This window comes from Micropterus salmoides, unplaced genomic scaffold (genome assembly GCF_014851395.1).
Source record: "Micropterus salmoides isolate LMB-PRFRI ecotype aquatic unplaced genomic scaffold, ASM1485139v1 Ms_hic_scaffold_14, whole genome shotgun sequence".
Lineage (NCBI taxonomy): Eukaryota > Metazoa > Chordata > Actinopteri > Centrarchiformes > Centrarchidae > Micropterus > Micropterus salmoides.
Window position 1 is genome coordinate 28,644,826 of NW_024040485.1, and position 10,574 is coordinate 28,655,399.

At 39.2% G+C, this 10,574-nt stretch overlaps 1 protein-coding gene and 2 long non-coding RNA genes across 3 annotated transcripts; 2 read left to right on the top strand and 1 right to left on the bottom strand.

Moving 5' to 3' along the window:
- Positions 1-632: 632 nt before the first annotated feature.
- LOC119902576 lies at positions 633-4,824 on the top strand. Its single transcript, XR_005444341.1, has 2 exons — positions 633-1,199; positions 1,860-4,824. It is a non-coding gene; the product is annotated as an uncharacterized LOC119902576 (long non-coding RNA).
- On the bottom strand, positions 3,519-6,285 carry LOC119902577. The gene is made up of 2 exons (XR_005444342.1): positions 6,173-6,285; positions 3,519-5,229 (listed from the first exon to the last, which is right to left on the bottom strand). It is a non-coding gene; the product is annotated as an uncharacterized LOC119902577 (long non-coding RNA).
- An 85-nt stretch (positions 6,286-6,370) lies between these two features.
- Positions 6,371-9,357, top strand: LOC119902575. The gene is made up of 2 exons (XM_038718867.1): positions 6,371-6,931; positions 8,612-9,357. Exons 1-2 carry the CDS (start codon positions 6,471-6,473, stop codon positions 9,174-9,176), a joined length of 1,026 nt encoding a protein of 341 aa, XP_038574795.1. The 5' UTR covers positions 6,371-6,470; the 3' UTR covers positions 9,177-9,357.
- The last annotated feature ends 1,217 nt before the right edge of the window (positions 9,358-10,574 follow it).

Sequence of the window (10,574 nt, forward strand, 5' to 3'; positions counted from 1 at the left end):
CACCCCTGGCTACCTCTGTTAAATAAGTGTACTATCTCTGTTCTACAGATTATTGCAAAACATGTTAAATTTTTGCCTGATTTTTTACTCATTTGGATTAAGCATTCATTTTGGACAGGTATGAATAAAACCTTAAGAATCTGCACAACTTATCTAATGTATTTGTCTGCTGGTGATCTTTTACCTGCTTTATTTTCTTTATTCCCCTGTTTACTGGGAGAAATGCCTGAATGCCAAATAATTGCATGAAAATATATCTCCTCATGCCACGAACTGCGGACAACGAGTGAAATATGTATATGTATTAAATATATGTTCTGAAAAGGTTCAAATGATTATTATTTTCATTCTTTGTTTAATTTTACATTTGATACTGATAATTTTCTTTGTATATTAATACACACACTCACACATGTTGGCAATATTTTTGTTTTACTTTCATACCAATAATTGAATTGAATTTATTAGTCAGCTCCAAGGTATTTTTCTTGTTTTGCAATTTCCAGATAGTCAGTATGTCACTTTGCTTTGGCATGACTACAAACAGATCAAATATTAGTGCAAGTTACACGCACAGACAGTCACATGTTGGAATGAGCTAATAAATAATTAATTAATCCCACTCTGACTTTATAAATGTCCAGACACAGTCTGTCAGACACACACAGGAACTGTTGTCTAGTTGAATCCTTTTAGCAGAGACTGATCAAATCTCTGACTGACAAATTCACATCAAGATGGGGAACATGCAGTGCCCTGCTGAGGATGCAGCCCTCCTGGCCTCCGTCGCTCGAGATATCTGCCCTTTCCCAAACTACAATCCTAATCCGGTTTTCAAGAACATGCTGTCAATGAATTCTTCACTTCACCTGAGGAACCACTACGAGGCAGTGCAGTCCTCTTTTGACCCCCAAGCAGCTGGACGACTTCACCCAGGGCCTGAGGACCACTTTTGGCAGGAAGGGCAACGTCACTCTTGGCGGGGTGGGGGTAGTGGCCCTGTCTTTGGCTGTGCTGTTTGACACTCTTGCCAGACGGGTCAGGGGAGAGTGGGAGTCAGACTCAGGGCCCATTCCAGGTTTATTTGTCAAAAGCTTGAGAGGGTACTACCCACCGTCAGTCTCCACAGTCAGCGAGTACCTGAGGCTGGTACCCCACATTGCGAACAACCCCACCAGGATGAGAGAGGAGTCAGAGAGGTGAGGATTGCAATGCATGTTGAAGGGCTGTCACTTAAAAAGAAATTCAAACGCATTTAACACCTAATCTGTTCAAATTAATTTAAACTCTCCCCCCTTTCATTTGATAACAAATGATCTAATACATATTTGTTTTTAACTGCAAATTTATGAATCAGATCACATAGAGTTGAATCTGATCAAACTTTGTGATATCTACACAGCCTGCATAGTGAAAGCAGTGCATTAGAGCAGCAGCAGCTTCAGTCCTGCATCTACACAGGATGCGTTCAGGCACAGTACTGTGTGTAACGTACTTATGTTTTGGCAGTGCTCAGAGTCCAGTACACAATCACTGTATTTACATGTGTAAAATCAATGTAAATCTTTTCCGTTAAACTGCACATGAGAGGAAAAATTGAAAAACACGAATGATGAATGTGACGTGAAATTGTGAGACTCCAGCCATGTTGAGGGCTTGTTTGAGTTCAAGGCACAGTCGGTGCACTTATACAAAATCCTTTATTTTCCCTCCCAGTTTTATTTAAAAATCATATGTATATGTTCATTTGTGAGCACAAATTAGTTTGCTAACATTGAATACATTTGCAGTAGGCTATATTTTAATTTCGTGCAATTTTGAATTTGTTTTTTGTGTGTGTGTGTGTTTATCTGACCAAGGTACTTCAAGCAACTCACAATCGACATAAAAACTGTGGAAAACAGCGAGAACCCGATCTGTGATGACGTCACAGTGGTTAACCACGTGCTTGGACGGTTATTTCAAAGGAATCTGCGCATTCACCTACTCCGTATTTCCAACTCTTCCGTTGTAGAAGATGATAAAATGGGACAAACTTCTTGCTCAGAAATCATTGTGTTCCATCTCAACTGCGATCCAGAGGCAGCCAGCATAGATTTTTTGGCTGAAGTACAGAAATCACATGACACTCAGAAAGCTTTTAAACAATGTCATCCATCACAGCTCAGCCGAACCTGGTTGGAATTCATTGCCGAGCTAGCCTGGCTAGATGTCATATTCGACCAGCGCTTTATTGCAGAAAACTATAATGAATTACTGTCAGCTCAAAGAGAAGATTTTGACCTGAAAGCAAATGCACTCAGAAAATGGGCAGAGTAGTTCACCGGTCATCTGTCCAAACATGCAAGAAAAAATTTTACTTTAAAAAGAATACAAATAAGAACTGCCATTTATCATGCTGCAAATCTTGTCATGCTATTTTTGGTTAAAACAATTCAGATCATTTAAAATAAACTAAAATGAACTAAATGTACTTACTGTACCACTCCCACCAATGGCAAATAATAATAATAATGAACATATAGAAATGCATATTTTACAATATAAATAAAAACACAGGAGTGCATGCACAACTAGCTACAGTAATATGCACATGTGGATGCCTACATACACATTAAGGGACCTACGCTGTCTGAGGAATAAAAATCCTGTTTGCCCTCTTAGTGATGCTGCTATAAGCCTAGACTGTTGGGAGATGCACCAAGCTCCTCTCTCCTCCTCTCCTTCTCCATGCTTTCTTATCCCATTTATACATGTTAATAACTCCACTTCTTCACGATCCCATAGTTTTATGCTTTCTCATCCCTCTCCTCTCTCCTGTTGCTGTCACGTGTATTTTGGGGTATATTATCATTTATTTATATATCAAAGTGACAGTATGTAATGACAATGCACACTTTAAACAATAATCTACAACATAAATGAAGTTTTTTGTTGTGACTAATTGGGACAACATCTTTGGTCGATTATGGCAAAAATCATAATCAGGACTATTTGGGTCATAATTGAAATCACGATTATTAAAGGTTCAGTGTGTAAGATTTCCCCACGACCCTGTACGCAGGATAAGCGGTTGACGATTAATGGATGGATGTGTAAGATTTAATGGCATCTAGCGGTAAGATTGCACATTGCAACCGTAGGACAGCAGTGGCTGACACAGCACTAAAGGTGTCTCTTCTGATACAGCAGAGAGTAGCCAGTCAAGAAATTAGGTTTCTTTAGGTAGATATATTAATAAATTATATTTACTTAATTATTTAGTAAAACCATGTGTTATTGTGACTTGACCACTGACAGATAACATGGAAAATGTAAGCCATGAGTGTGAAACATTGTCACTGTTTCTGCACCACAGTCCATTATAAACCACATAATAGATGAAGTTTACAAACATCAGTTCTCTCTGTGATTATGGCCCCTCGCCAAAACTGCCCGCCAGCACCATATTCTGGTCCACAGTCAGAATATGGAGCTTTAACAGTGGCAAAAAATAAAAATAAATGTATAATTTGATAGCAGTGCTGTTTCTGGTTCAAGCAGCCTGTAAGTTATAGGTAATTCAGTGCCCCTCTCTGGCCAGCTGAGTTTCATTTATTGTTATTTTATACAGATTGTTATTTGCTAAATGTGTACCAACCATATATATTTTTTGTCAGGACAGACTCATATGAAGATAGTCACCACCAGTATCAAGCCTTACTCCACCTAGTTCAGTCAGGAAATGTCATAAGATTTAAATAATTCTAGGTGAATAGTGTAAACGGTGTGGTGATGGCTCAATGGATAAAGTCGCATGCCTTTGGTGTGAAAGACCTTGGTTCAATCCCCCACTGTAACCCATCCACCATTGTGTCCCTGAGCAAGACACTTCACCCCTCGTTCAGAGGGGCTTGCAACCTCTGACACAGCAATTGTAAGTCGCTTTGGATAAATGTGTCAGCTAAATAAATAAATGTAATGTTAAATTAAAATGCCACATAACATTTATATGCTTTGGCCATTATATTGAATGAATCAAGGATATTTTAAACATTTTACTGATAAAGGCACTACAATATTTGTTGGATCTCCTCTACAAGCATCTGCTGCTCCCTCTTGGATAAAGCAAAGACTTTCAATCAAAAAACAAAAACAAAACTTGAGCTTTACGCAAGCATCCCTGCATTAGTGATGTTCAAGCTGAGCCATGTAAGCCAGTAGTGGTGTCCATCACCTTGCAATCTTAGCAAAAAGCCAAGAAAGATACATACAAGAGCCATCCATTGACTAAGAAAAAGGAGCTAACATCCACTCTATTTGCATTCATACAGGGAAAGAACATGAACCATTGGGAAAACATATAGTGATTTAGGTGCTGTGCCTTTTTACATCATCTTTCAAAAAGTTTTAAGGAAATGTAACTGAAGTAGTCAATGGCATTTTAATGCAGCCTAGCTAACAAGAACTTAAATTTTCTAAAAACAAACATCCAGAAAGGACCCTTTCGATCTTTGATACTTATACAGTAAACAAAATGTGGTGATTAGAAGACAAAGATACATCTAGGAAGCAAAGATAAAACTGGGATATGTTTGTGTGCAACACTAAAGTATGTAACATGTGTATCTTGTTTGTTTAATCCATATCCTTACAGTAATGTACAATGGATAACTTGCAGTTTGTAACTTTTTCTTCCAACCAGCGGAGAGGCTCCACACAAACGCTGAGCACATTTCGTCATTGAGAAGTAGTTACACTATAAAACACACTCTAAAACTCCAAATTGTTGGTTTTGCATTTCTGTTTGTTGACCTTAATAAACAATAGAGACATGACGTCTTAGTAAGTGAACGCTAGAGTGGATTTGGACTGAAACGGGCAAACCATTTCCCCTGTTTTAGTATTTTTGCTAAGTGAATCAACTGTAGCTTTAGCCTACAGACACGAGAATGGTATTGATCCTCATGCTCACTCTGCAAGAAAATGAATAATGATATTTCCAAAAATGTTGAACCTTTTGATTATTTGTAGTGTTGTTGTTTCAGTTTAACCTAAAAGTAATACAAACTCAGTCACAGGTTAGTTAAGAACTGGATATGCATGCATGTCTGTCTGCCGGGAATCTTTCATCAGATGCCCTTATCACTCATGGGTTATTGACAACAACAAGGTTGTGCATACATATGGTAGATACTCAATTTGCTGCACCTTTGCTCTTTGCTGGTAAACACTGGTCAGATGGTTAAGCTGTAAAACACACAAAAGAGATCCTGGTCAGAAGGCAAATATTTCTACATGCACAGAAAACTGAATTTATGAATTTTCAGTAACTCACATGTGAACATCTTTAGAAAGCAGATTTCTCCTTCTATAGACTGTTAGGTTTTGTGCTACATTTTTGTTGTGGAATACATTGTATGCATGATTTGGTGTGTATATTTATTTTGTTAAATACAGTCTGATATTTCCTCACAAAAAATGGTCATGAGTAAGACGTTCTGAAGAAACACCCTCCCCTCATAGAATAAAAAGTCCAGAAGACAAGACATCATTTCTATTTATTTTTAATAAAATTGTAATCAAAAGGGATTTGCAAGTACACTGTTTACCATGTTTACCATCTTAGTTTAGCCAACATTTGCTAATTATCACTAGAAGCAAAGTATGGCAAAGGCTGATGTTAATGTCATGTATTTGCAAGACTTTCTTAAGTCTTAAACCAGAGTATTGGTCAAATATACAAATTATCCTGAGGGGGAACATGAAAATATGTACTTAATGTCATGGCAAACAAATTATTTTAAAATCACACAAAACAACAAATGTCAATAGTTGTACAAGAGGAAAACTCAGGGGATTACCAAAGTCATTAAGAGTCATCGTCTGGGCATCATGGAACGTCTTTGCCAACATTAATGGCAGTCCATCCAATAGCTGTTGAGAAATTTCAGTCTGGACCGAAGTGGTGGCACAACTGAGCACTGGCAGCATGTTAGCTAATAATTACATATTTCCTACTTCTGTTAAATAAGTGTATTATTTCTCTTCTATGGATACAGAATATTGCACAACGTGTTGATCTATGGCTGGATTTTTCTCTTTTGGATTATGCATACATTTTTAACGAGTATGAATAAAACCTATCTGCACACTGCAGACTGCACATTTTTGTCTGCTGGCGATGTTTTACCTGCTTTATTTGTCTGCTCCAAGGTTTTTCTTCTTGTTTTGCAACTTCCAGATAGTCAGTATGTCAATGTACTTTGGCAAAAGAGGAACAGATTAAAAATTACTGGAAGTTACAGGAGATAGTCAAATGTTTGAAGAAGGAGCAAAATAATCATTAATTACAGACTTGACGTCATGATCCCACTCTGAATTTATTAATGTCCAGGGACGAATCTGTCAGACACACACAGGAACTGTTGTCTAGTTGAATCCTTTTAGCAGAGACTGATCAAATCTCTGACTGACAAATTCACATCAAGATGGGGAACATGCAGTGCCCTGCTGAGGATGCAGCCCTCCTGGCCTCCGTCGCTCGAGATATCTGCCCTTTCCCAAACTACAATCCTAATCCGGTTTTCATGAACATGCTGTCAATGAATTCTTCATTTCACCTGAGGAACCACTACGAGGCAGTGCAGTCCTCTTTGACCCCCAAGCAGCTGGACGACTTCACCCAGGGCCTGAGGACCACTTTTGGCAGGGAGGGCAAAGTCACTCTTGGCGGGGTGGGGGTAGTGGCCCTGTCTTTGGCTGTGCTGTTTGACACTCTTGCCAGACAGGTCAGGGGAGAGTGGGTGTCAGACTCAGGGCCCATTCCAGGTTTATTTGTCAAAAGCTTGAGAGGGTACTACCCACCGTCTGTCTCCACAGTCAGCGAGTACCTGAGGCTGGTACCCCACATTGCGAACAACCCCACCAGGATGAGAGAGGAGTCAGAGAGGTATGGTTGTGGCTCGCCCTCCTTTCATTTGATAACAAACTGTGTGAGATGTACGTACATATGCACAGGGCCATCCTGGTGACATAGGCGGGTGCCTAGGGCGCAAAACGTAAGGGGCGCCACAAGAGAAAAATTTGAATCACTGCAGCACAGCTGATGCGACACTGGAGTAAGCTGTTATTGGAATCAAGTGCACCTCGCACTGTGAGTCCTGTTATATACCTTTTTGTGCATGTAACAGGTTTGCAAAGTGAAAAAGCCCAAAGTCAAAGAGTTTTTTGCCAGCTGAAAACGCCACATGCTGTTCTGAAAATGCCTAGCTGGGAGCGTTAGTGTGCGTTTTGGAGGTGCAGTGGTTTTTTTCAAGATGCTGTGGTTCCCATGATACATAATTTCCGTGGAGGTGCTACAAGTAGGGTAGCCTACTTAATTTTACTGAATGTAAAAATGTCACCATAAAGTACGTAGGCCTAATTGCTCTGGCCCTTGCACTGCATAAAGAGAAGGCTGAAACATGAGAGCACAGACTGTCCGTACGTGGATTCATGAGATTTTGCAGGTGAGGAAACACCTCGGCGAATAGGCACAACATTTCGTTCAAAATCCGATGTGCTCCTGCACTGTGATTGGACGGCTGGGTAAAAAGTGACAGAGACGAGCGCAGTGTTTTTCCCAAAGTTGAACATCTCTGCGACTGGAAAAAAAACGCTCAGCTCCTGCCGTTTTTACCAGCTTGGAAAAACGAGGCGCTCCCATTGGAATGAATTTAAAAAAGATGCTGGCGTCAGAAAAAAACGCTTTGGTGGACACTACCAGCAGGGCAATAACGTAAGACACAGCCAAGTAAAGAGCAGGCAGAATTAAATGATGATGCATTTTTTCAGAGAACACAGATATGTGGGAGGGATTCTGAATTTGCAGAAAGTTTTGAACGTGAGAAAACCTGCTGAAACAAATGAGCTATTAAAGTCCAGGAGTTTATAACTGAATTAAAATGAATTAAATTATCATTGAGGTGAAAAGGTGCCACCTATTTAAAGAGGTTACTTTGCTAAACAAAATACTTTAAAGAGGAGGGAACGCTCAGCATTTGTACAGAGTCAGCAGGGATTTTATTAAAGTAGAAAAGTTGATCTACAGGAGAAAACATATTTAAAATATCTACAGAATGCCTGAAACCTTACTGTGTTATATTGTATTAATTTTTAATAATTTGAATTGTCACCTGCAGCCTGAATTTTGGGTTTCCCTTTATAAAGATAAAGACGTTTCCACCACATTTCAAATCTCGCCTAGGGCTCTGACACTGTCAGGGTCAACACTAGGAAGAAAATAGACTTGATGAGTAAAAATATGCTTTGTGTAGTAGCTACGCACATGAAATGCTGGCAGTTATGTGGCCTAGACAGCTGTTAAAGTAAAAGTAAATCTATTCCGTTAAACCACACATGAGAGGAACAACTGAAAAACACAAATGACATGGGAAATTGTTAAGAGAGAGTTTTTTGCGTTCAAGGCACAGTTGGTTGTACAAAATAGTTTATTTTCCAACCTAGTTGAATTAAAGAAACACATGCATTTGTTCATTGGTGAGCACAAATTAGTTTGCTATTACTGAATACATGTGCAGTATATTGTCATTTTGTGAAATTTGGAATTTTCTTGTGTGTATCTACAAAGGTACTTGAAGCAGCTCGGGACTGACATCCAATCTGTGGAAAACAGCGAGATCAAGGACAGCGGTGACATCACAGGGGTCAACCACATGTTTGGGCAGTTATTTGAAATGAATTTGCGTATTCACCTACTCCGTATTTCCAACTCTTCAGTTGTAGATGAGATAACTGAATCTGTAAATGTGCTGCAGAAGACAAAAGGAAAACCACTTCCTACAGAAAGCACTGCAAAAACTGGAGTTGATGAAGCTCATGTCAGCAAAACCAGAAAGAGACGCATCCCTCCCCCAGAAAACTCAGTTGTCTTCAGTCTCAACTGCGACCCAGAAGCAGCTAGCAAAATTTTTTTGGCTGAAGTGCAGAAATCAAACACGCAAGAAGCTTTTAAACGATGTCAGCCATTCAATGGGCACATACCAAAGACATGGTTGCATTTCATTGCCAGGCTAGTCTGGCTAGATGTCGTCAACAGTCCCTCTTTTGATTTTGACAGACAGAGGGAATCACTGACAGCTCAAAGAGAAGATTTTGACCTGAAGGCCAATGCACTCAAAAAATGGGCAGAGTAGTTCACTGGTCAACTGTCCAAACGTGCAAGGAAAAATACTGTTACTGCTTTGTTATGCTCCTGTTCCTTGTTCTCTGTTGTATTCCATCCTTGTGTGTTGTCGCATGCTTTACTTCCTGTTTTACTCTCATCTGTCTCTGTGTTCTTTCTGAAGTAAACATTTGTGTTGAACTGTGGTGATATTTCTGTCTGATCACAAGTGTTTTCAGTTTCGGTTTTCTTCCTCTGATGAAGAGCAGCGCGCTCATCTCATCCAGTAGGCTACAAGTCAAATTATTTATTTATATTGTCCTAACTGTTTTTAAAAAATGGGCCAACGATCGGCCCATAAAGCATCAGGCCTAGACTGACATTGGGCTGGCCCAATCACATCTCTTACAGCACCCACTCCCTCCCCCTCTGCTGGAGCTGTTTCTTGTGTTGTGGGCCAAAAATAATGATAATTCGCCAAATGCGTGAAAATAACCGATATGAGCTAAAAAAAAAAAATATTAATAAGCTACTGATTACTGCATTATATTATATTATATTTTTATATTCTGAATCGTCACCTGCCACCTAAATTTTGTCCATCCCTTTATAAAAATAAAGACATTTCCACCGTAAATTGGTGCAGAAAATGTCTCAAGAATTTAGTGTTTAATGCTCAAAATCTTCAGAGGGAGGACACACAGACCCCCCTATCGAATATTTCATCAATAAATAATTCTGAATTCAGATTAAGCTAATAATTAAGCTAATTTATCATTGAGGTGAAAAGGTGCCATATGCACATTTCAAAAGACTTTAAGGTACTTCAGGCATGCCTGCATGTATGTAGACTCAGCTGTGGTTAAATTAAATGAGAAAAATTGATCTACAGTTGAAACATATCTGACAGCCTCAATGCATTATATTACACTATATTCTTCTTATTTTGAATTGTCACCTGAGACATTTCCTCAATAAATTTGTGCAAAGAAATTCACCAGAACGCAGAAAATGAACTGTTTAAAGCCCAATTTTTTCAGGGGGAGGACCCCCAGACCCCCTCAATTTAATATCAGTGTAAATTATTATCAATGGTAATTATAAATTTCATAATAAATGTAGGCTATATATAATTTCCTGTTGCTTTATAGACGTACTTTGGGTAGGTGGCAATGGGGGGTTAAAACATGAAAGATTTCTGTGCTGGGCTAAGCCCCCAAGCTTGGAAACGCCCCTGGTCAAGTGTACGCCCAGTTGCACCCTCAGCACTGCCCTTGGTGTTAATTAAAATTATGGCCGTTTTCAGAACAAGTGACTGAAGTGGTAATCCTTAAACGTCAGTAAATTTTGTAGATGTTTTCAAATATTTTGGCGTTTTTAACATTTTACTGAATAACTGCGATTCTTTACTGCAGTCAGCTACCTAATG

Excerpts from the sequence above, each read along its gene's own strand:
- LOC119902575 (XM_038718867.1), top strand. The coding sequence starts at position 6,471 with ATGGGGAACATGCAGTGCCCTGCTGAGGATGCAGCCCTCCTGGCCTCC. Across the intron at positions 6,932-8,611 it reads ATGAGAGAGGAGTCAGAGAG|GTACTTGAAGCAGCTCGGGA; the intron begins GTATGGTTGTGG and ends GTATCTACAAAG.